Here is a 27,082-nt window from a genome sequence, read left to right as displayed (position 1 = left end):
TCCTGGAATAACAAACCCCTTTAGCAATGGTATCAGATTTTCAAGTTTCCTCATACCCAACTAATGGCAGTTAATCAAACTGAAATCCAAATTGATGATGCAACAAACATAACAAAAATTAATGGAGACAAGCAGCTGATGGACCCGATTTGCTTACGAAATGTACATACTTTCCAACAAGCTGAGTTTAAAATGCTTCACTCTTCTGAAACTAATAGCCTGGCTTCTTGACTGAATGGTCAGCATGTTGGCTTTTGGTTCTTGAGGGCCTTGCATTCGATTCCCAGTCAGGCTGAGGATTTTAACTGCATATGATTAATTCCTCTGACTCGGGGGCAGGGCGTTTGTGTTTGTCTTAATACACTTTTCTTCATCTACATACAACACACCGCACTACCAACCCCCACAGATACACCTCACAGTGAATACATCTCTCCACATAGGGTTGGTGTTAGGAAGGGCATGCAGCCGTAAAATTGGGCCAAATCCATATAAAGTGTCTACCCCAATAAACTGAGAAAAAGACCATGAAGAAGACTCAGAATAATAATAATAACAAGACAACTCTCCTGAAACTAAGAATCTAGACACACAATATTAGCTATTGACATACTGACTGATGTGCCAGGAAAGATGAATGATAGCAGATTTTGATTTAAATGCATAAATTGTTTATGAAAAGGATGGAACAAGAAAACGAATAATTTAAAATACTGCCCATTATGTAGTTCCAGGTAACAAACTTATTATTCCAAATTCTGTAGAACTGAACAGCAAGTATTGAGACTACTGGAATTCAAACTTGAGTTCCCCACATGTCTAGAAAGGCATATTATCTGTGAAAACTAAACTATACAGATTTAACATTTTAACAACTGCTGGAGATGCCATGATGCTGGTATGTTGCTATATAGGAACTCTGGGGTCTGATAAATCTAGTGACCTGAGATAGCTCCGTTAGGACACAAATGACATCCAATCTCTATAAGAATTAAATCTGTAACATTTCACTGTTGTTCAGGATAATGCTGTCAACCACAATACCATGGCACGTACTGCATGAAAGAGGTGTTAATGTCTAAAGTCATTATAGTTATTAGTAATCAGCACAAAGTGGAAGTGGGCAGATTGACTGTAAACTCAATGATCTGATCTTCCTAGCATGCTTTAATGCTTCTCAAAGTATCAAACAAGTTCTGTTCAATTCTATTTAGAATATACAGAACATATAAAAAATTAAAAAAACATTTCCAAACAGCTTTCACACTTCTTCCTTAAGTTTTTAATCCAATGCTAGAAATATAATAGCATAGTATGCCAGGATATGACAAGAATTATGAGAAGGATTATGATAACAAAATAGTGATGACTGTTCATTTTTCAACTATCTAATCTTTCCTCATTCATAATAGCCATTCTCTAACTTTATGTTGACAATGGTCCAAATGTGATAGAATACAAAAGTGCTTAGCCTTCAGAGCTTTTAGATGATGCTCATGTTCTAAAAATAGCATCATCTTTTTAATATTGTTCTCAGTTACCCAAACAAGAAGAAGTTATACGGAACCATAATGGTTAAATACTGTGCAGTGGTTGAACACAAACATTTCAATCATGGAAATACTCTATTTCTGTGTTGTTCTCTTGTCCTATACTGCCTGTCATTGTGTTTATTCTTTCTATATATTCTTATCCACCCCTTTAACTTTCTATCTTTGATGTCCAAATGACAACATTTACTTGAATACAATATCCCAGCTCCATAGAATAGATAAGCAGTCTTTTCTGTTAACTTCTCTCAGTATAATGGTCCTCCAAGTTCCTCTGGTGACAGCCATTTGAAAATATGACACTGTTTTTATGTGACTATTGAAAATATTGAATTTCGTCTCCAATTACACAGTCATGGCCAATTTCAGAAAGTTAATATAATTTAGGGAAGAACTAATGACATCTCTGGATTGGTGAACTCAGTAAAATTTTAGTTCTTTTTCAAAGTGTATGACACAAAATGAATACACTGTTTTTGTCTAAATCTTCACCAAAAAAAAAAAAAAAAAAAAAAGGTGTAAAATATTTCTTTAAAGGTTCTAAACGTCCTTGCAGTCATTTATAGTTGTGTGCTTATCAAATTATAAGAGTCCTGCAAGATATCTGATAGTTTTAGACATAATTTTCATCTCCAGCAAATTGCCACTCCTAAAAATATTTTGTCATTAAAAATCACATCTCAATCAATGAACACCATCCTAAAAACATAACATTTTGTACAAATATTTGAAAGCTGAACCAAATTCTACAATAAATTTTATAGCAGGGCATGCCAAGATACTTTTGGACAGTGGACTGTTTAGAATATTTCACCTATTGTTACTTTAAAATATGTTAATATTTTGGATTCAAACCTTTGCTGCTTATAAACGAGGGTATAGCTCTCAAAAAATTTCAGCATAAGCTTAGATTACCATTCATTTTAAGTGTACAGTTTATATCATAATTCATCAATTCTCTGCATGCAGAGAAATGACCATCCTGCAATATATCCCTCATAAGGAACATTGTCTTCCAGGATAAAAAGAAATATCACCCTTAAGGAAAGTCTTTACAGGACTGTCATTTCTCAGGTAAGTTCCAACAAACTACAGAAGGGCTTAGCCGGAATATTTCTAGATCACAACTCCGTATGCTGTACATTCGGATAAAAGTAAGGAAAATTTATAATTTCCTAATTTTGAACCAAAGTTGGACTTGAATGAACTCCTTGATGTTCACTGTCATTTTGGTTTCTCTGGAAATCCCTAGACTCATTTGGGTTTTGACTTAGGGTTCAAAACCAGACGTAGATCCTGATTCTACATGGTCTTTCAAATGAAAATCCATCACAATAATCATTTGAGATTTGAATGGTGGCTGCCAAGATAGAAGGATAAGAGCCATACAGAGCTGCTATGCCCCTCAAAGATTTTTTAGGCAGGATTTTCATCAAAAGAAAATTCCCAGCCCTAAAAATAATTTATTCGCTTCCTTCCACAACCCACAAATAATAGTAATCTAAAATAATTAATAAAATCATTCTTCACTCTTGTACATTAAAACTGTTATCAATTATTGCTTACTCAGTTTCCCGTCAAACAACAGGAAGCTTCAGGCATCTTTCAAGAATATTACCTAACTTCATTCATAATCTATTAACAAGAGGCACTCGTAAACCAAAGTCAAGCATAAAACATTTTCTACCAGTCATCTTGAGGTAATTTGTAAGTCCAATTATTACTCCTGATTACTTCAATGCCTGCTCCATAATGAGGAACTACATAGTGGGAACCATCCGCAGGTCCCACCACTTGAGTTGCAATCAGTACAATATCGATCAGTTGACCCAGGAACATGAAGCCTAGTGTGCAGAACTTCAGCAAACCAATTGCAGGGTAGCCCAGGTAGAAACGATCAGCTCCAAACATGCCAAGGAAGATGGACAGCAGCATAGCAGTTTCAAATGAGTAACCATTCCTGGACAGAAGAAAAACAGCTCGAGTATATGAAATAGACTACCATAACACCCATTATCTCCTCTCTACTGGTTACCAACACTCTGTGGTACTGCTTCTCACACGTCGGATGAGGAAATGCCCTTGACCACAAGTATTGTGAAAGCCATTTTCTTCTCAGTTTCGATTTAGTTAACACACAATCTTAAAAGTTTTAATCTTAAAGTTTTTCAGTCTGTCAAAACTAATGCCAGATTATGAAATACAGGAAGGGAAATAATGGAAAAGAAAGAACGTAAAAGAAAGAATGTAATTAATAATTAAATACACTGCCTGACAAAAAAAAAAAAATTAAGTACCCAGAAGGAGTGGTTGAAAGTGAATGAAACTACATATGCTGAAAGACCATGTGCCTTATTGAAATGGTTACAATATGGGATGAAAGAGACAAGGCTGTTGGCAGTTACAGGAAGAATGTTGACACCAGGTCAGTAGGGTGCCCCCCGCCCGCAATGTATGTCCCTAGCATTTCAGAATGGTGTCAAACAGCCTTTGGATCCTCTCCTGAAGCAAGTTTGTCCACAGTTGTTGCAGCTACCCTCCAGATCCCACAGGCTGATACTGGGACGGAGTCCCCTTCCAATGTCATCCCACACGTGTTCAATGACCGAGAGGTCCGATATCTTGCTGGCCACGGGAGGACCTCAACATGCTCTAGGCAGTCCACAGACATGTGTGCTGTGTGTGGACGTGCATTATCTTGTTGGAACACTGTCCCAGGAAGCTGTGCCATAAGGGGTAGGAGGTGTGGATGCACTATGCTGTGATGTATCGCTGTGCCATCAAAGTCTGGCCCAGGAAGCTGTGCCATAAGGGGTAGGAGGTGTGGATGCACTATGCTGTGATGTATCACTGTGCCATCAAAGTCTGCTGAAGCACTATTAGAGGTGACCTGAACGCATATCCTATGGCTCCCCACACCAAATATGCCTGTGTGTCTTTTCACAATATGGGCAGGACCTGCTCTCTGCCCTCGATGCCGCCAAACTTGCACACGAGGGTCATCGGAGGTTATGGAGAAGCGGGACTCATCACTGAACATGATGCGACACCAGTCGTCCTCTGTCCTTGTCTCTCAGGCCAGGCACCACTCCAAACACAGGCATTGGTGTTCTGGTGTCAATGGCAACCAACACATGGGGCAGTAGGATCCCAATCCGGCGGATGGGAGTCGCAGAGACACTGTACGGGAACTCATAGGATGTTGTAGAGTCTGCAGTACATGTTTGCGGATGGCAGGTGCTGAAGTTATGGGATAGTAAAATGCTTGGCACACCATACGACGGTCCTACCTCAGAGTGGTGTTTCTTGGACCGAACCTGCACGACGTGACTGGTGCCCTCATGTACCCACTGTGACATCTGAATCATTTACTTGATATATTGTATTGAAAAGGTGAAACTTCTTGTCAATTTATTTCTTAGAATTGCAGTTCAGTACAGAACATAAATGAAATTTATAGCTTATAACATCTGAATGTCCCAGATGCCTGGCAATTACACGATACAACCAACCAGCCTCATGCAGTCCCACAATGCGGTCTCTGTCAAATGCTGTCAATTGGTGGATAGGTTGTCTTATAACGCATCTGCAAGGCATAGCGAGTGCTTCATACTGTACGTAGTCCTTTCTGTACGCCTTGCTTAACTGTCTGACTCACAGCAGTTGGCTGGTAAGTCACAGCAACAGTGACAGAATTTTAAGAATTACCTACAGAATGCAACCCAAAAGAATACAGATCTGCTATATAGGCCAACTTCACCACCATTCACAGCTAATTCAGAGTGAAATGTTCTGCTAGATAATAATTACACTGATGGTAGGTCTCTCATGAATGTTTATTTCCAAGAATTTTTTAAAAAATGTTTGCAAGCAAATTATTATATATGCCAGTCAGGTGATTAGTGCTTCACCTAACACTGTCGTACATACACATGAAGGTCTGTATATCCAATGATGTACTAGTGCTTCACCTAACACTGTTGTATACAGACATGAAGGCCTGTACAAAATTTCAGAAGTTCAGTACATTAGAGGCAGAATATCCAATGATGTACAGCAGAAGTTTGAAACAGCACAGCATTTAAATGACTCTGAATGTGGCTGTCCAGTTGGGTAGTAGTTAGGCTGGCTATGTTTAGGGCCCCTTTTCTAGCCCCTTCTCATTCAGGGTGAGAAGATCAAATCCTAAACAAGACTGTTCAGTCATGAGTGCAACACGAGTCATACAGTCTTTCTTCAAGCAAAATGGTGATCACATTTGTTGCAAGCATGTTGGTTTGTCACTAAGAGCTCCCACTACAACTCTCTGATTGCTGCATGACTTAATTGTGCATTAGGTCTTGTTGACATAGTCCACTGGAAGATGCCTGTGGGTGAAACCTTTTAACATGGAAATGTTGATGCACTACAGAATTCACATGATCCCTGACAGTTCCAAAGCCTGATCCAGTGCCACAGAATATAACACAAAGGAGAATCTGATGGCTGGTTTCTGGAATGACAGTTAACTGTAGATGCTTAGTTATGTAAGATGCTGATACGTTTAAATTTAGTTTCTGAAACAACAGTTACCAACTTCTTCACAGTTATCTGTACAATGAATGATAACTGGAGCTAGAACAGTAGTTACCTCTACGTTAGAACTGATTCCAGAAAATACTGACATGTGGTGTCACTGCATTACTGTTACATACAAGGTCTGATATTAATTTCAGAAACCTTAATAACTGATAACAAAATGATTACATAATAGATTTACTTCATTTCAGTTTTAACATACTCGACCTGAGAGATGGAAGATGATAAAGAAGACTTTCATTCCGACAGTACGTGACCTTGAAGAAAACAGACAGAGTATCACGAGCCTATCTGTGTGAAGTTCGAACCAACAGCAGATCTAAGGCAGATGGAGGTAAATAAACTGACAGAAAGAATTACCAGCAGCATCCTGCTGACCGCAAAGAAAGCGTGTCACAAAACCAACTCGAAAAACAATAAGTGCCAAAACCAAAAGCCTCATGGAGGGAAGATCCTGGACAGACAGATACTCCAACAGATACCAAGAACTATGCAAGATCATTCAGTAGGAGAACAGAAAGGATCCAAGAAACTGTAACACCAAATTGGTCCAGAACATACATACATACATACATACATACATACATACATACATACATACATACATACATCTATATATATAAAGTAGCTTGTCCTGACTGACTGACTGACTGACTGACTGACTGACTGACTGATTCATCATCGCCGAGCCAAAACTACTGGACATAAAGAAATGAAATTTTGGGGATATATTCATATTATAATGTAGGTGCTCGCTAAGAGAGGATTTTTGGATATTCCGTCGCTAAGGGGGTGAAAAGGGGGGTGAAATTTTAAAATGAGTGTGTCTATATCTCAAAACTTTAAAAGTTTGCAGATGTGAAAATTGGTATTTAGAATCTTCTTTAAAAATAAGGAAACACGTATTTTTTTGTTTTCAGACAATCCCAATAGGAGGGGTGAAAAAGGGTGAAAAATGGGTTGAATGCCTTTAATCAGGATAAACTGATCAGGATAATCAGAAACTGAAGATATTACAGACCTCAAAATTGGTACTTTTGATCGCTTTCAAAAATAAAGTAACACATATTTTTTTGATTTTGGAAAATCCAATTATTGCGAGGGTGAAAAGGGGGGTGAATTTTTAGAATGAGTGCATCTATATCTCAAAAGATTTAAAGTTTAGAGATGTAAAAATTGGTATTTTGAATCTTCATTATAAATCAAGGAACACGTAGTTTTTTGTTTTCGGAAAATCCCAATAGGAGGGGTGAAAAGGGGGTGAAAATTGGGTTGAATGCCTTTAAAGAGAATACTTATATCTTAGAAACTTAATATATTACAGGCCTGAAAATTGGTATTTGGGATCTACTTTAAAAATAAAGAAACAGGTATTTTGTCGTTTTGGGAAAATCCAAATAATGGGGGGGGGGGGGTGAAATGGGGGATGAAATTTTTAAAATGAGTGTATCTATATCTCAAAACTTTTAAAGTTTATATATGTAAAATTTGGTATTTAGAATCTCCTTTAAAAATAAAGAAACACGTATTTCTTTGTTTTCTCTAAATCCCAATAGGAGGGGTGTAAAAGGGTGAATAATGGGTTGAATGCCTTTAATGAGGATACATATATCTCAGAAACTGAAGATATTACAGAACTGAAAATTTGTAAACGGGATCTCCTTTAAAAATAAAGAAACACGTATATTTTTGATTTTGGAAAATTCAATTCATGGCGGTTAAACAGGAGTGGCAAATTGGGGTGAATTTTTTGAAAGACTATATCTACAGAATATCTGGGAAGCGTAAAATGTTACAGACGTAAAAAGTGGGTATTTGGAATCTCCTCTAACATTAACGTGTATTTTTAGTTTTCGGAAATACCACTTGGGAAGTGGGGGGGGGGGGTAAAAGTGACTGAAAATGGTGTTGAATTCTTTTAATTAGGCTACTGATATCTCAAAAATGAAGATGTTACACACGTGAAATTTGATTTTTGCAATCTGCTTTAAACGTAAACAAACACGTATTCTCGGAAAAGGGGGTTTGGGGGTTAAAGGATTGAAAAAATTAATTGACTTAATTGTATGAGAATACATACATCTAATAAAAACTAAAGTTGTTACAGACGTGAAAATTGGTATTTTGATCTCTTTTAAAAACAAAGAAAAGCGCATTTTTTTGGGGGGGAAACAATCTTGGGGGGGGGGGGAGTGAAAAGGAGCTGAATTCCTTTCATGAGGACACATAAATCAAAAACTAAAGAGGTTAGAGTGGTGATAATTGGTATTTAGAAGATCCTTTACTATTAAAGGAACAAGTATTTTTTGCCTTAATATCACTTTGTGAGGGGGGGGGGGAAGTGTGAAAGGAAGTTAAAAAAAGTGAATTATTCTTAAGGGGATACTTATATCTCAAAACTGAAGGTAATAAACGTGAACATTAGTATTTGGAATCTCCTTTAAACATAAAGAAACACACCTTCTTTTAATTTTTTTGGGGGTGGGGGTAAATAAACTTAACGGCGGTGGGGTGTAAAAGGCGGTGTGACCAATTGATTTTACTGTTCATAATGTACTTATAAGGAGCCTCCGTTGCTCAGGCGGCAGAGTGCCGGCCTCTCACAGCTGGGTTCCGTGTTTCAAATCCCGGTCACTCCATGTGACATTCGTGCTGGACAAAATGGCGGCGGGACAGGTTTTTCTCCGGATACTCCGGCTTTCCCTGTCATCATTCATTCCAGCAACACTGTCCAATATTTCATTTCATTTGTCACTCATCGGTCATTGCCCCAGAGGGGAGCTTCGGCAGCCGGCACAATTCATATTGTCGCCGCTAGATGGGGCTTTATTCATTCCATCCCTGATCCTGTCGAATGATAGGAAACAGGCTGTTGACTTTCGATGTACTTATTCTGATCATAAACCGATCATTTTTAATCTTTCCTGGGTTCTTTTTCAACAGCCATCTTTTCCTTCGGAGAACGTTCTTAGATTAGAGTAGATTCTCCTGGCATATAAATAAAAATTTAAACACATTTGAAATAAACGATAGGAATGATATTGACCGTCAAATTGTTCACCTCTATAATAAGGTCACTAATACACGGAGGTATGTCAATGACGCGCGACAATGGTGCTGGTCACATTGTCAACAATGACAATGGCAGCAGATGTAATTTACCGCCAAGTAGCGGTCTTGCATATTGCTGTGGGGTCCAGAACATATAATAATAATAATAATAATAATAATAATAATAATAATAATAATAATAATAATAATAATAATAATAATAATAATGTTCTGGACCGTCGTCACATGTGCGGACCACGCTGGAAACGGGTCCTGGACGGCTAATGACTAAGAATGCAGTTCGGCCGCGGGTTCAGTAGGCTACCGCCAAGGCACCCAAGACGACACCACGACAGATCCCCTGAAGGATTTGATCCATATTAAAATTGCTTATAGGAAAAGATGGCAAAGATTTAGGGACCCAACTAACTGGGTGGAATACCTGGACCTAGCCCGGGAAGTACGAAATCGTTTGCTGGAAAGAAAGATTGAAAAATGGGAGGAAACTTGCCGTAATCTATTAGAAAACGAGTCAGATCGCGAATTTTGGCGGATTCTCGCAGAAAACGGGTCAGATCGCGAATTTCGGCGGATTATATATCTAAAACAATAAGCATTCAATTATAAATTTCAGTATAATACCGTAGCGAAGCACGGGTATCTTGCTAGTCTATATATATAAAATAACTTGTCCTGACTGACTGACTGATTCATCATCGCCGAGCCAAAACTACTGGACATAAAGAAATGAAATTTTGGGCATAGATTCATATTAAGATGTAGGTGCTCGCTAAGAGAGGATTTTTGGATATTCCTTTGCTAAGGGGGTGAAAAGGGGGTTGAAATTTTAAAATGAGTGTATCTATATCTCAAAACTTTGAAAGTTTACAGATGTAAAAATTGGTATTTAGAATCTCCTTTAAAAATAAGGAAACACGTATTTTTTTGTTTTCAGAAAATCCCAATAGGAGGGGTGAAAATGGTGAAAAAGGGGTTGAATGCCTTTAATCAGAATACCGGTACTTATATCTCAGAAACTGAAGATATTACAGACCTGAAAATTGGTACTTTTGATCTCTTTTAAAAAATAAAGAAACACGTATTTTTTTGTTTATGGAAAATCCAATTAATGGGAGGGTGAAAAGGGGGGTGAATTTTTAAATACCGTGCACCTATATCTCAAAACTTTTGAAGTTTACAGATGTAAAAATAGGTACTTAGAATCTTCATTAAAAATAAAAAAACACGTATTTTTTTGTTTTCGGAAAATCCCAATAGGAGGGGTGAAAAGGGGTGAAAAATGGATTGAATGCCTTTAATGAGGATACTTATATCTCAGAAACTAAAGATATTACAGACCTGAAAATTGGTACTTTGATCTCTTTTAAAAATAAAGAAACAAGTATTTTTTGTTTTTGGAAAATCCGATTAATGGGGGTGAAAAGAGGGGTGAATTTTGAAAATGAGTGCATCTATATCTCATAACTTTTAAAGGTTATAGGTGTAAAAATAGGTATTTAGAATCTCCATTAAGGATAAAGAAACACGTATATTTTGTTTTCGGAAAATCCTAATAGGAAGGGTGGAAAAGGTTGAAAAAGGGGTCGAATGCATTTCATGAGTCTACTTATATTTCAGAACCTGAAGATATTACAGACCTGAAAATTGGTGTTTGGGATCTCCTTTAAAAATAAAGAAACACGTATTTTTTGTTTGTGGAAAATACAATTAATGGGGGGGAAAGGGGGTGATTTTTTAAAATGAGTGTATCTATATCTCAAAACTTTTTAAGTTTATAGATGTAAAAATTGGTATTTAGAATCTCCTTTAAAAATAAAGAAACACGTGTTCTTTTGTTTTTGGAAAATCCCAATAGGAATGGTGTAAAAGGGTGAATAATGGGTTGAATGCCTTTCATGAGGATACTTATATTTCAGAACCTGAAGATATTACAGACCTGAAAATTTGTATTTTGGATCTACTGTAAAAGTAAAGAAACAGGTATTTTTTCGTTTTTGGAAAATCCAAATATTGGGGGGTGAAAACGGGGGTGAATTTTTTAAAATGAGTGTGTCTACACCTTAAAACTTTAAAATTTCCAGATGTAAAAATTGGTAGTTAGAATCTCCTCTAAAAATAAAGGAACACGTATTTTTTGTTTCCTGTAAGTCCTAATAGGAGGGGTGTAAAAGGGTGAACAATGGGTTGAATGCCTTTAATGAGGATACACATATCTCAGAAACGAAAGATATTACAGAACTGATAATTCGCATATGGGATCTCCTTTAAAAATAAAGAAACACGTATTTTTTAGTTTTTGGAAAATCTAATTAATGGGAAGGTGAAAAGGGGGTGAATTTTTAAAATTAGTGAATCTATATCTCCAAACTTTTAAAGTTTGCAGATGTAAAAATTGGTATTTAGAATCTTCATTAAAAATAAAGAAAAACGTATTTTTTTGTTTCTGTAAAACCCAAAGAAGGGGGGTGAAAAAGGGGTAATATTTTAAAATGAGTTTATCTATATCTCAAAACTTTTAAAGGTTATAGGTGTAAAAATAGGTATTTAGAATCTCCATTAAAGATAAAGAAACACGTATATTTTGTTTTCGGAAAATTCTAATAGGAAGGGTGGAAAAGGTTGAAAAAGGGGTCGAATGCATTTCATGAGTCTACTTATATTTCAGAACCTGAAGATATTACAGACCTGAAAATTGGTGTTTGGGATCTCCTTTAAAAATAAAGAAACACGTATTTTTTGTTTGTGGAAAATACAATTAATGGGGGGGGGAAAGGGGGTGATTTTTTAAAATGAGTGTATCTATATCTCAAAACTTTTTAAGTTTGTATATGTAAAAATTGGTATTTAGAATCTCCTTTAAAAATAAAGAAACACGTGTTCTTTTGTTTTCGGAAAATCCCAATAGGAATGGTGTAAAAGGGTGAATAATGGGTTGAATGCCTTTCATGAGGATACTTATATTTCAGAACCTGAAGATATTACAGACCTGAAAATTGGTATTTTGGATCTACTTTAAAAGTAAAGAAACAGGTATTTTTTCGTTTTTGGAAAATCCAAATATTGGGGGGTGAAAACGGGGGTGAATTTTTTAAAATGAGTGTGTCTACACCTTAAAACTTTAAAATTTACAGATGTAAAAATTGGTAGTTAGAATCTCCTCTAAAAATAAAGGAACACGTATTTTTTGTTTCCTGTAAGTCCTTATAGGAGGAGTGTAAAAGGGTGAAAAATGGGTTGAATGCCTTTAATGAGGATACACATATCTCAGAAACGAAAGATATTACAGAACTGATAATTCGCATATGGGATCTCCTTTAAAAATAAAGAAACACGTATTTTTTAGTTTTTGGAAAATCTAATTAATGGGAAGGTGAAAAGGGGGTGAATTTTTAAAATTAGTGAATCTATATCTCCAAACTTTTAAAGTTTGCAGATGTAAAAATTGGTATTTAGAATCTTCATTAAAAATAAAGAAACACGTATTTTTTGTTTTCGGAAAATCGCAATAGGAGGTGTGAAAAGGGGTGAAAAAGGGGTTGAATGCCTTTAATGAGGCTACTTATATCTCAGATACTGAAGATATTATAGACCTGAAAATTGGTGTTTGGGATCTCCTTTAAAAATAAAGAAAAACGTATTTTTTTGTTTCTGTAAAACCCAATGAAGGGGGGTGAAAAAGGGGTAATATTTTAAAATGAGTTTATCTATATCTCAAAACTTTTAAAGGTTACAGTGTAAAAATAGGTATTTAGAATCTCCATTAAAGATAAAGAAACACGTATATTTTGTTTTCGGAAAATCCTAATAGGAAGGGCGGAAAAGGTTGAAAAAGGGGTCGAATGCATATCATGAGTCTACTTATATTTCAGAACCTGAAGATATTACAGACCTGAAAATTGGTGTTTGGGATCTCCTTTAAAAATAAAGAAACACATACTTTTTGTTTGTGGAAAATACAATTAATGGGGAGGGGTGAAAAGGGGGTGATTTTTTAAAATGAGTGTATCTACATCTCAAAACTTTTTAAGTTTATAGATGTAAAAATTGGTATTTAGAATCTCCTTTAAAAATAAAGAAACACGTATTCTTTTGTTTTCGGAAAATCCCAATAGGAATGGTGTAAAAGGGTGAATAATGGGTTGAATGCCTTTCATGAGGATACTTATATTTCAGAACCTGAAGATATTACAGACCTGAAAATTTGTATTTTGGATCTACTTTAAAAGTAAAGAAACAGGTATTTTTTCGTTTTTGGAAAATCCAAATATTGGGGGGTGAAAACGGGGGTGAATTTTTTAAAATGAGTGTGTCTACATCTTAAAACTTTAAAATTTACAGATGTAAAAATTGGTAGTTAGAATCTCCTCTTAAAATAAAGGAACACTTTTTTTTTCCTGTAAGTCCTAATAGGAGGGGTGTAAAAGGGTGAAAAATGGGTTGAATGCCTTTAATGAGGATACACATATCTCAGAAACGAAAGATATTACAGAACTGATAATTCGCATATGGGATCTCCTTTAAAAATAAAGAAACACGTATTTTTTAGTTTTTGGAAAAGCCAATTAATGGTGGTTAAACAGGAGTGACAAATTGGGGTGAATTTTTTGAAAGACTATATCTACAGAATATCTTGGAAACGTAAAATGTTACAGACGTAAAAAGTGGGTGTAAATCTCCTGTAAATGTAAAGAAATATAGGTGATTTGTTTTTGGAAAATCTACTTAAGGGGAACCCAAAAGGGGTGACATTTTAAAATGAGAATTTTTACAGATATCTAAAAAAAATTTACAGAAGTGAAAAATGGTATTTTTTATCTCTATTAAACATAAAGAAAAGTGTATTTTTAGTTTTCGGAAATACCACTTGGTTGGAGGGCGGTGGGTGGGAGGTAAAAGTGACTGAAAATGGTGATGAATTATTTTAATTAGGCTACTGATATCTCAAAAATGAAGATGTTACAGACGGGAAATTTGATATTTGCAATCTGCTTTAAAAGTAAAGAAACACGTATTCTCGGAAAATCCAATGAAAGGGGGGGGGGGGGGGGGTGAAAGAATTGAAACATTAGTTGACTTAATTGTATGAGAATACATACATCTAATACTAAAGTTGTTACAGACGTGAAAATTCGTATTTGGATCTCCTTTAAAAACAAAGAAAAAGGCGTTTTGGTGAGGAAACCATCTTGGAGGGCGGGAGTGTAAAGGAGTTGAATTCCTTTCATGAGGACACACAAATCAAAAACTGAATAAGTTAGAGTCGTGATAATTGGTATTTAGAAGATCCTTTACTATTAAAGAAACAAGTATTTTTTTGCGGGAAAATTCATTTAGGTGGGGGGGAGGGATTATTGTGAAATGAAGTGAAAAAAAGTAAATTATTTTTATGTGGATACTTATATCTCAAAACTGAAAGTAATAGACGTGAACATTGGTGTTTGGAATCTCCCTTAAACATAAAGAAACAAGCATTCTTTTAATTTTTTTTGGGGGGGGGGGTGGCTGTAAATAAACTTAACGGCGATGGGGTGTAGAAGGAGGTGAGACCAATTGATTTTACTGTTATTAATGTACTTATAAGGATCCTCCGTTGCTCAGGCGGCAGCGCGCCGACCTCTCACAGCTGGGTTCCGTGGTTCAAATCCCGGTCACTCCATGTGGCATTCGTGCTGGACAAAACGGAGGCGGGACTGGTTTTTCTCCGGATACTCCGGTTTTTCCTGTCATCAGCCATTCCAGCAACACATAATAATAATAATAATAATAATAATATTCCGGACCGTCGTCAAATTGCGGACCGCGCTGGAAACGGCTCCTGGACGGGTAATGACTAAGAATGCAGTCCGGCCGCGGGTTCAGTGCCGGCAAGGCACCCAGTATGACAGCACGCCGGATCTCCTGAGGGATTATATCCATATTAAAAATGTTGTAGGAAAAGATGGCAAAGATTTACGGACCCAACTGACCTGGAGGAATACCTGAGCCTAACCCGGGAAGTACGAAATCGATTGCTGGAAAGGATTCAACAACTATTTGTTTCGCTCTGTTTCTTTCATCTACGTACAAATCCCTGTCTGCTTTGGCCCTTGTTTGGAGCCATTTCTGATAAGCCTTCTTTTTACGTTTACAGGCTGCTCTCACTTCATCATTCCACCAAGATGTTCGCCTTTTCCCATCTTTATACACAGTTCTTCCTAGGCATTCCCTTGCTGTTTCTACTACAGCATCCCTGTATGCCACCCATTCACTTTCTATATCCTGAATCTGCTTACTGTCTACTGTTCAAAACTTCTCACTAATCATATCTATGTACTTCTGTCTAATTTTCTCGTCCTGGAGATTTTCTACCCTTATTCATTTGCAGACAGATTTCACTTTCTCTACCCTAGGCCTAGAGATACTTAGTTCACTACAGATCAGATAGTGGTCTGTATCATCAAAAAATCCGCGAAAAACTCGTACATTCCTAACAGATTTCCTGAATTCAAAGTCTGTTAAGATATAGTTTATTATGGATCTGGTACCCCTAGCCTCCCATGTGTAGCGGTGAATAGCCTTATGCTTGAAGAATGTATTTGTAACAGCTAAACCCATACTAGCACAGAAGTCCAGCAAACGATTCCCATTCCCATTAGCTACCATATCTTCCCCATATTTACCAATCACCCTTTCGTATCCTTCAGTTCTATTCCCAACTCTCGCATTGAAATCGCCCATTAGCACTATTCTATCCTTGCTGTTGACCCTGACCATGATGTCACTCAATGCTTCATAAAACTTGTCAACTTGATCCTCATCTGCACCCTCACATGGTGAATACACGGACACAATTCTTGTCCTAATTCCTCCCACTGACAAATCTACCCACATCATTCGCTCATTTACGTGCCTAACAGAAACTATGTTGCGTGCAATGGTATTCCTGATAAAGAACCCTACCCCAGACTCTGCCCTTCCCTTTCTAACACCCGTCAAGTACACTTTATAATCTCCTATCTCTTCCTCATTATCTCCCCTTACCCGAATATCACTTACTCCTAGCACATCCAGATGCATCCTCTTTGCTGACTCAGCCAGTTCTACCTTCTTTCTTCCATAAGCCCCATTAATACTGATAGCTCCCCATCGAATTCCATTTCGTTCGCCAAGTTGTTTCCAAGGAGTCCCTCGCCTGTCAAATGGGAGTGGGACTCCATTACTCCCATAGGTCCGAGGCTTGCTTAAAGTGTTCTGAGCTCGGTAAATTCATGAAGCAGGATGCTACCCTACTTGCACATAGTCCAAGTGAGGATCTCTCCTCTAATGGGTTGTGGACCACCGGTGAATTGTATAGTCCTAGCCGCCTGAGCACAAGGAGGGTCACGACTCAGAATATGTCCGAGATGCCTACTCCCATTCCATAGGAACTGGTATGCCGACTCTCAGGACCACTTACTAGGCCACTCAGCTGTTGCCCACAGTTCACGAACTAGGACGTGACTACAGTAACCCACAAACATGAACCATTGGTTTAGAACACAATTTTTAAAAAACATACGACTTTTTCCACTCTGAGCTGTCTTGCAGGAGGATGCAAACATGCAAAATGAGAAATAACCATGAAGAACCATGACAGATAAGCAAAGCATCACCAACATCATACACAAATTCAATGGAAAGGGTACAGCATGTCTCTTCCAAGGTCAGACCAGCTGGCGGCTGTAAAGAGACATAATTCTGGATGATTGGTCTGATGAGCATCCAGAGGTCAACAGGAATGAACTGTGAGCAGCTCTGTAGAAACAGAATAACTGATGCTGATCAACCTCAAATGGAAAACATACAAGTCATGTGTATTGTGACTGCCACATATGGTCTTGGAACAGAAACATTCACAAAGAGCAGTGCCAGGTACTTAAGAACTTGCCAGCATGCCACACAACAGTTATGCTCGGGATCAACTTCCAGGACACAGTGCGGAACAAGGAGATCCAGAGGTGAACTCGGGTCAAAGACATCTTGCAACACATCGTTCCAGCCACTGGAGGATGCCCTACTAGCCCTGCTGACAAATGCCTGCAGGAACAGTTGTCAGATGTGGAGAAGTGCCAAGGTCATTCTGCTGTTCAAGGTGGGGAGACTGCTCCAACGTAGAGAACTACTGACCCATCAGTTCGCCCTCTGTTATGTACAACCTGCAGATGCAGGTTGCGGCAGATCAACTCAGAAACTTGTTTGATTTCTACCAGCCATAAGTAATCTACCAACCAGTCGAACAAGCAGAATTCCAGAGAGGCTTCAGCATTTAAAGATTTAAAAAAGAAAAAAATCTATTTTCCGAATTGAACTGTATACTCTAATACCACCTACGGTTCAGATCATTACAACATTCAAATTTAAACTATACCTTACGCTACCTCAAGTACGCCCTGAATTTTTATATTCAAGAAATAACATGCTATGCATATGCGTTTTTCATTTGTTTCCAATATTGCGCTTTTAACATTTTTCTCCTCACAATTGTTTTTTACGTCAACTGTCCTGCATCTCTAAAGAATCTACAAGATCCTATTAACATTGATATATACTTCAATTATATTAACTTGTATTATATATTTTCACGACTGAATCATTTGCAGGCTTGCTCTTTAAGCTATTCACCGAGTTTCGTCGGCATTTAAAAGCACAGTGCTGGACATTGCGTATGTTGCGCTGATCTTCAGGAGCTAGCATCTTACTTTATTTAAGTGACTTGTCTTCGACTTCTACACAATTTTGGGACTTCAAATTTATTAAATCATGTTGTGACTTCGTGCCTGGCAGTGTTTGCAGGCTTGTTCAATGAACTGTTCACCTCTTTTCGTAAACATTTTAAGGCACAGTGCCAGACATTGCGTGTGTTGTGCTACTCTTCAGAGACTTGTGCCCTAATACATATAAGTGACTGGTCTTCGACTTCTTCTGGATTTTATGTTTTAAAATCGCGCAGTGCTAATCCCTGTTGTCTTATATTGCTTCTTGAACTGCTTTTGTGAAAGACATATCCTTTAATTTTTTGTTTTCCTATGCATTGTTTTCGTATTTTTAATCGGCTGATGATGACCCAGACTGGTGGTCGAAACCGGTACCGCTTTTAATCAAATAAGAATGTAACACTACATTTCTTATTTACTTGTACTGAATAGGTTGAACCACTTTATTTCTTGTTTCAGTTTAATTGTAAGGCTTCAGCATGATAGACCAGGTCATGTGTTCACTCACTGAGAAGGCAATGGAGTATAACATTCCCCTCCACTTTGCCTTCGTTAACTACCAGAAGACATAGAGACGTGGGGAGGGGGGCTCTTGGCGAGGATCGACTCTCGGTACTCTAACCTCATCCAGGACATTTACATCAATATCACACTCCAGATCAACATCGAGAATTACATGGTAATGGAGAGAATTGTGAAAGAGAGAGAGGAGTAAGGCTGGTAGACACCATCTCTCTGAAACTGTACACCTTAGCCTTAGAGGACATCTTCATCTCTCCAGCATTTACATCCTTTCCGCTCTTAATGCTTCTAGTAACGTGACTGAACAAGTCACTTGCCCTCCCTCCGAAAAGATGAGTGGAGGGTAACACTCACCACTCGTTCAATAAGGTCGAGTCTGTTGAGGAGAAGGGGGTCAGCAACAACTGTACCTCCCTCAACTACTTGAGGCTCACTGACAATGTCGTACCAATCAACAACAACCCATGGGGACTGAAGACCATGCTTGAGCAACTCCATGAAGCATCAGCAAGTCAGTCTGAAGATATGAGCCTAAAGAATATTAAGATCCTAAGTACAGGCACTGTTCGAATAGAAATGAACAACCAAGCCCAGGAAGTAGTTGACCACTATGCTTACTGTTGATAAACTTAACCATAATAGGTATATTTGTAAATAAGTTGGACTTTAACAAAATCACTGATGAAGGGAATGTAGTATGTTCCCGAAATATGTTCGATGAATAAATGGTTTTCAATACCGAAATATCAGTAAATAAGTTGGACTTTAATAATTGCTGATGAAGGAAATGTATTATGTTCCCAAAAAATGATAAAAGTGTATTTACATAGTGGATTCATGCATATACTATTTTAAATCTTTTTTAATAGGTTTACACAATGCTTACCTTGGCCACAACATGAAGCTTGGTAATAAGAACCACACAGTGGAAATAAGGAGGCAAATTGTTCTGACATGGGCAGCTTTCGAGCTCTGTGATGCTGATCAACCTCAATTGGAACACATACAAGTCGTGTGTGTTAAGTAAACTCGTGTCCTCATCCCGAGGTGGTGCAGCTCTTTTCAGGCACACCCCCATTGGAGGTGAGCTGCGTGTACCATTTTAACCACTTACCAGCCCTCCTGTCATTCTTAAACTTCTGGCAGTACCGGGAATCGAACCCGGGCCCCCGAGGACGGCAGCTAATAACACTAACCATTACGCTACGGAGGCGGACATGTGTGTTGTAATTACCACATATGGTCTTGAGTCAGAAACGCTGACACAGAGCAGTGCCAGGTGCTTAAGAACTTGCCAATGTGCCATGGAGCAAACCATGTTTAGAATCAGCCTCAGGGACATAGTGTGGAACAAAAGATCCAGGGGCGCATTTATGTCACAGACACTTGCAACACACCGCCCAACCTCAAGTGGTGCTGGGGAGGTCATACCGTGAGGCACAACGATGAGCAGAGGACAAAGAAAATTATCCAGAGGCAGCTGTCAGCAGAGCCACATGGAAAACAATGGGAAACGGCTATGTCCACAAGTGGACAGCTATTGGCTGAGGAAAAAAGGAGAAAAAAAGAGTTTTAAATTTCTTTTCTTTTTTTACCATACGGTAAATATTCTACGTTTATAGCAGGTGGTATTAGATGCTAGTTATTACAGGGATTTCTGTATAAAATCTGACCCCTCGCACACGGCTGAGCCAAGGCCAGTCGATCCATCTGGCCACAGCCGATCTGTACTCAGTCTGCTTCTTAAATCTGTAAATCTGCATATATAGTATAAGAAATTAATCTACAGTCTTACCTCATAGAAAATGATGGAAATGTCGTCCTTCTGCAGCTAAACACATTTTAAATGAGAGGATGTAACTCAGCCACTGTAATGTTTCTTATTGCAGTTTGTATATTTTCCCTAAGTTCCTCCAATATGCATGGATTTGTTTGGTACACTTTATCCTTCAGGGTACCCCACAAATAAAAATCACTGGCTGTTAGATTTGGGGTGCAGGAAGGCCATGAACCAACACTAATCTCTCTATCTTCAAACACTTTCATAACTGTATCCATGGACTGCTCTGCTGTATGAGCAGTTGAAGAATCTTGTTGAAACCAAGAATACAATATTTCTTCTTCTGTTACCTGATTTGAAAAATGGGGTAAGAAAGGCATTTCAGTATTGCTCTCAATTTACTGTATCCTTATAAAAACCGGGCCAATCATGCATGTTTCGCTAATCGCATACCAAACTCCAATTTTCCTACCATAAAAAGGATTTCTTCCATACAATGTGGTTTTTCAGAACACCAGTGGCATGTACTGTGAGTAATGATATGCCCAGTTAGATGGAACCACACCTGGTCTTTAAAGAACACAATGCGAGGGCCGATTGAATCTTCAGTCACTGACTCGCAATACCACACATATTAGAATCTCCACCTACATTTTTAAAGGAAAAAATCAATTTCTTTCTAACTTTTAAAAAGATTCCTCCTTTCCACGTTTTTGTTTTGTTTCTTTTTTGCAGTTTTGGAAAGCTCTTAAAATGCTTAGATGTACCGATATTTGAACTTATAAACTTGTGCTCCCGTCACCAAGTCATAAACTAAACTAACCACAACTGACTCAGAATTACCATCCTGATCTGATTAATTGCAGGCCAGGAATTTCCCTTTGAATGATGCAATATGATCAAGTGTGAGTTTCGAATCCAACAAGAGTGGGGCAATGACCTAATCCGAGCCTACAACCTGCATTGTTGGCAGGAAAGTACTTCAGGAAACCTGGCAACAGTGACTGACAATCAGATTCATTGCAGTGATATTTTTGTGCTTGTGTGTGCATGTACCATCTCAGCCCAGCTCAGCTGCCAGTTAATACACAGCTCGATGATTCAACAAATTGCATCGACCCTGTATCTCATCAGTATATGCACTGTTCTAAGAGAAAGTTACAATATCATGTGCAACGTGAATCACATTTGTAAGTAGGTGATGTTTAGATGTCACGTAAGTACAAAAACAAGAAACACTGTTATAATTTAATTTGGCACAGAATAGGCTCGCTGGTTTCATTTCACATATAAACAAAATGACGTATTCAGGTATACTTTACTATTGAATGAAACCAAATTTAAGATGAGCTACAAACAGTAATGAGGTTAGTACATCAAATTGGTCAATATATTAGAGTGAAAGACACTGGAACCATTCTGTAAGTTCATTTAATCAAATTCTGATCACCCTCAAATTTCTGGCAACAGGAGCTTTTCAAAAAATTGCATTAGGTGATGAGATGACTTTAACCTATATAAATTAACATGTCGCATATTGCAGAAGGTACTCCTTCAAATTGCTGGTCTACACATGACAAATTTACTTACATGCCCCAAGAAATGTAATAGAAATTGAAGAAACAAAGAAAACCTTAATGTCATTGCTGCGTTTCCATCTGTAATAGAATACATCGTTGGAACACATATCAAGATTCAGTCTCTGGGTGGTGCAAATGCAGAACGATGTAGAAATAGAAAATTCTACTTTTCCTTTAACATTCAAGCAGTCTGCAATAAAAATCTCTGCATCACGAATACTGCCACGCACTGGCCAGGCTCAACGCATGACAGGACAATCTTCAATACCAGCAGAAGAAATCCATCCTCACACCAATTCTAAGCCCTCAGAATAATCCACAAGAATGAAACAGTTCAGCATGTATATGAACAAGAAACTGCATTGAACGGTGCTTTGGAGTTCTGGCTTAGGGTGGGATTCTGCACTGAATTACAAACAACTTTAGCAACAGTGGTAGCTGCTGTAGTATACAACTTGTTGACAGAAGGAAAGAAATGGGAGCTGATCAAAATGACTCAGTACCTACTACAACAGACCTATCTGATTATAAGGATGTTGCAATTGTGGTGAACATCTTCAGATAATGTAAATATAAAACAGTTACATTTTAACATAAATTCATATATTGTATTATAGATTAACATGGCTTAATATTCAGATTAACTCATCTGCACTTATGGTTACCAAACGGGCACTGCAAATGTATCATTTTTCAAATAGATCTAGTGGAGTTCAATAATGAATTAGAGATGTGCTGTAGCAATTTATCTGCTATGTAATAACTGCCCCAGTTCTATTGTTTTCTCCTTGGAGTTATGAACACACAATTAAATTTCAATTGCTGTGAAATGGATGAAGGTTTTAAGTAAGTACATTGTTTTCAGCAAAAAGTTATTAGAGTAATTCATTTTATATTCTGGACGCTTTAGTAATGCTTTGAGAAGAATTATCTGTAGATTATAACTTAAATTGGATGAGCTAACCCCAGATTTGCCATATGGACATGCTAGATGCATATCGTAATATTCAGTGAAGTATCTTTTTTCATCAGGAAGGAACCTTCGCTAGCTGATACCTTGGATATTACTCATAATTACAACATTGATGAAGATATCAGTATTTTCATAGAGCCTCCAGAACCTAGTAAAGATACAGATGAGGATTCAGGAGATGAGGAGAGTATGTTATATTTTAAACATAAAAGTTATTACTATTTAATGATCCACCAAGGTTATTTATTTCATTTTTTGCAGACTAATCCAAAACCTAACATCCCAGCAATTACCAGCTAATGTGGAAATAAGAATTCCAAATCAATGATGTCAGAAACTCATCAGTAAACCCAGCAATAACATATAACCTCCATTAAAAGAAATGCAAATCTCTCTAGAAACAAAAAGACGGATTGCAGAGAGGGAGCAGAAGTCAAATCTTACTATTTTATAGGAAAAAGGAGTGGCTTTTGATTCTGAGAAACCATCAACTATAACTGGAACTCTAATGATGACATAAAAAATATAGATATTTCTTATGCTATGCAGAAAGATGAGTTTCTTCACATTTGACAGTTTCTGCACTGTACAAAAAACACCAATGTTGATGAAAAAGACAAGGTCGGGAAGGTTTCCCTTTGTAAGAAATTGCAAAAGAATGATGCATTGATAATTATGTTCCTGAGAACATTTGGCATATAATGAATGCACAGTCAAATATTTCAGACGTCATAGCTGCAATAATATTTCAGACATCATGGCTGCAGACAGTTTATTTACGGGAAACTAATACAATTTGGTTATTAGATATGGAGCCTGAAGACTAAAGATGGATATTTAGTAAATTTCGAACTGTACCAAGGAAAAGTCCCAAACGAAACACAGACTATGAAAAATTATTTGACAAAGTATTACTTGATGAATTGCCAGATGAAAAGAAAATTCTGAAGGTACTCAAAGCCATAGGAACAGTTTGGAAAAACTGAATTCCTAAAGAATGTCCACTGACCAATTAAGCATATGTTTCTGCTATTTGTTTTATGTCGCACTGACACAGATAGGTCTTATGGCGACGACGGGATAGGAAAGGCCTAGGAAGTGGAAGGAAGCGGCCAAGGCCTTAATTAAGGTACAACCCCAGCATTTGCCTGGTGTGAAAATGGGAAACCACGGAAAACCATCTTCAGGGCTACCGACAGTGAGGCTCGAACCCACTGTCTCCCGATTACTGGATACTGGCCGCACTTAAGCGAATGCAGCTATCGAGTTCGGTCAGATGTTTCTGAGGAAAGAGTGAAGATATTTCAAAACTGCAATGGAGAAGAATGATGGTCGTCTGTATGTGAGGTGACCTACATCCTAATTGCAGAGAGATTCACAAGAGGCTAACAAGGAAACCCTTCCAACTGTAAGTCTCCGATTTGACTGACAAGAAAACCCTTCAATCTGCTCATCTCCGATCTGATTGAAATTTGGTACGACGACTTTAATAGGAATGTTTTATTGAGCCATATCAAAACAAGAAGCCCAGTTGTATATTTAGCACCTGTTTTGGGGTGTCAAAGTTTGCTCATTTAAGCTCTGCATAGACAGGTAGCGTCAGGGCGGCTGGTCGGTTCATGTGTCAACCTCTCTTGCACATACTGGCAATCACTGGCACTACGCGGTGAATGGAACCATGCGGTCCTACATACATATACACTGTGACATGGTGAGCCGCTGTGTCTGCCATGCCACCGTACAACCACGGGAAGTAGCGCAAGCTAGCCAGCTCCAATCGTAAGCTCATCACCAAGAAAGGCCCCATGCGAATTGGTCAGCCCCCCACTGCTGCTATCTGGATTGTCCTGGTCACTCATTGGGGCCTCCGGCGTTATAGAAGAATCTGGATGGCACGCGGAGAGTATTCACTTTCGGGAAGATGCTGGGAGGCTTGTCCCTTCTGGAAACATCCAGATGGCGTGAGCCCAGGTATTTAAGTCAGGCGTGACCTGCAGGGTTCCCTGAGTTGGTATAGTTCAGCTGGTGTAGTGAGTCTAATGTGTGGACTCAGTGAGTTAGCAAAGAGTGCAGTCAGTGTGTTAGTGGCTGCCTGGGCTGAGGTGTCAGTCTGTTGGAGCCGAGGACTTGTTTCTGTGTGCCTGTCGTCGTGCGTGTGTCTTGGGCCAGCTGCTGTAAGAGGACGTGGCCTGTCCTGTGCAGTGTGGAGGACAACACTGGGTGCCAACATGGGGACTGTGAGTGGAGTTCGACGGACTGAGTGGACGGTGGATACTATCCCGAGCTGCAAGACTGGCGTGTGGACTGCGTACTGTGACAGCGCTAACGAGTGTGACTGAGTGGCTGAGTGAGTGTAGTGTAAGTGATCGAAGACTGTGTGTGTGTCATTGTAGATAAAACACGATAAACTAAGAGAGAGAGACCGTGAACCATGTAAGAGAGAGAGAGAGTGAGTGAGTGAGTGTGTGCGTGCGCATGTGTGTGTGTGTGTGTGTGTGTGTGTGTGTGTGTGTGTGCGCGCGCTAAATATATGACTGGGCATCTAATTTTGATATGACTGAATAAAACATTCCTACTGAAGTTGCCATACCAAATCTCAATCAGACCAGAGACTTACAGATGGAAGGGTTTCCTTGTAAGTACTGAATTCTTCTTATTCTTCTTTTCTAGCCTATTTCAATCCACTGCTGGATATAGGCCTCTTCCATATGCTTCCAACGTCTTCGGTCTTGAGCCACTTGGAACCAGCGTGTTCCAGCCAACAGCTTTATGTCATCGAACCATCTCTTCTGGGGGTCTTCCAATGCCTCTCTTGTGTTCCCATGGTCTCCAGTGAACAATCCTAGAGGTCCACCTGTTGTAGTCTTGTCGAGCTACGTGTCCTACCCATTGCCATTTTAGTCTTGCTACTCTCGCTAGGATGTCAGTTACATTCGTTCTTCTCCTGATGTCCTCTGAACGGATCTTATCCCTAAGGCTGATCCCTAGCATCTGTCACTCCATGGCTCATTGGGTTCGCTGAAGCTTGCGAGCACTTTCCTTCGTCAGAGTCATCGTTTCCAGACTGTAAGTAGTAACTGGCAGCACGCACGTATTATAAACCTTGGTCTTCAGGTTGATTGGAACATCCTTGTTGGTCAGGATGAATCTTAGTTTTCGGAATGCTATCCAACTCATACCTATTCTGCGATGAATTTCTGCACATTGGTTGTCTTTTCCAAGTTTTATCTTGTATCCAAGATAGATGTACTCATTGACAGCTTCTATATGTTGGTTTCCCATTTTAAGTGGTTGACTGTCTGGGCTTAGTATTTTCGTTTTATTAATGTTCATTTCCAAACCAATCTTAGCAGAGGCAGTTTTTAATTCTTGGATCATGCTTTCTAGCTCATCTAGATTTTCACTTATGAACACAATGTCATAAGCAAAACGCAGGTGGTTTAAATATAACCCGTTGATTTTTATTCCTTTTTTATCCCAATGAAGGGTTTTGAATACATCTTCCAAGGCAAGGGTAAACAGCTTTGGAGAGATTGTGTCACCTTGTCGAACTCCTTTGCCAACTGGGATCTTATTGGTGATGAGGTCTTGGTCCACTCTGACTACCATTGTTGCTTTATCATAAATGTTTTCCAGGAGCTTTATATACCTTGAGTTTATCATGGCATTTTGAAGTGCCTTCATGATTGCCCAAATCTCCACTGAGTCAAAAGCTTTTTTATAATCAATGAAGGCCAGATGAATCTTGATGTTGTACTCAGTGGTTTTTTCAAGAAGACAACGAATAGTCTGGATGTGTTCAACAGTTGAGAAACCTTTACGAAATCCCGCTTGCTCGGCAGGTTAATAAAAATCCAGTTTTCTTGTGAGGCAGTTGGTTACAATTTTAGTCAGGAGCTTGTAAAGGTGTGATAACAAACTCACAGGACAATAGTTCTCTAAATTTTCCTTATCACCTTTCTTGAAGAGAAGTATCACTTCAGCATTTTTCCAATTTTCTGGTATTCTTCCAGAGTTAATACACTTAATATACTGAATTATTGTGTGATTAAAAATATGGCACGATATCTTGAATCTGGCTTGAAGTCAGCATATGTGGACTTGTCGTTTGAAATTTGAGAGCTGATTTTCTTTTCTTTTTGCCTGAGGCTATACTTTTGTCTAGTGATAGTTTATAAGGATCCCTATTTTATACAATATGATTTATAGTAGGCCTATGTAAGACACTGATGTAAAAAAAAAAACACGTATGAGTGAGAGATATTTCCCTCGGGGGAGCCTGTTAACCCTTAGAG

At 38.3% G+C, this 27,082-nt stretch overlaps 1 protein-coding gene across 1 annotated transcript in view; it reads right to left on the bottom strand.

Annotated features, from left to right (window-relative positions):
• Positions 1-1,149: 1,149 nt before the first annotated feature.
• Positions 1,150-27,082, bottom strand: part of bisc (biscotti) — a 44,666-nt gene continuing 18,733 nt past the window's right edge. Inside the window, exon 3 of the mRNA XM_067148461.2 lies at positions 1,150-3,510. Coding sequence (XP_067004562.1) covers positions 3,234-3,510 — 277 coding nt within the window. The 3' untranslated portion in view covers positions 1,150-3,233. The remainder of the gene's footprint in view (positions 3,511-27,082) is intronic.

Source organism: Anabrus simplex, chromosome 5 (assembly GCF_040414725.1).
Source record: "Anabrus simplex isolate iqAnaSimp1 chromosome 5, ASM4041472v1, whole genome shotgun sequence".
NCBI classification, from domain to species: Eukaryota; Metazoa; Arthropoda; class Insecta; order Orthoptera; family Tettigoniidae; genus Anabrus; species Anabrus simplex.
This window is presented reverse-complemented; position numbering and strand designations above follow the sequence as displayed.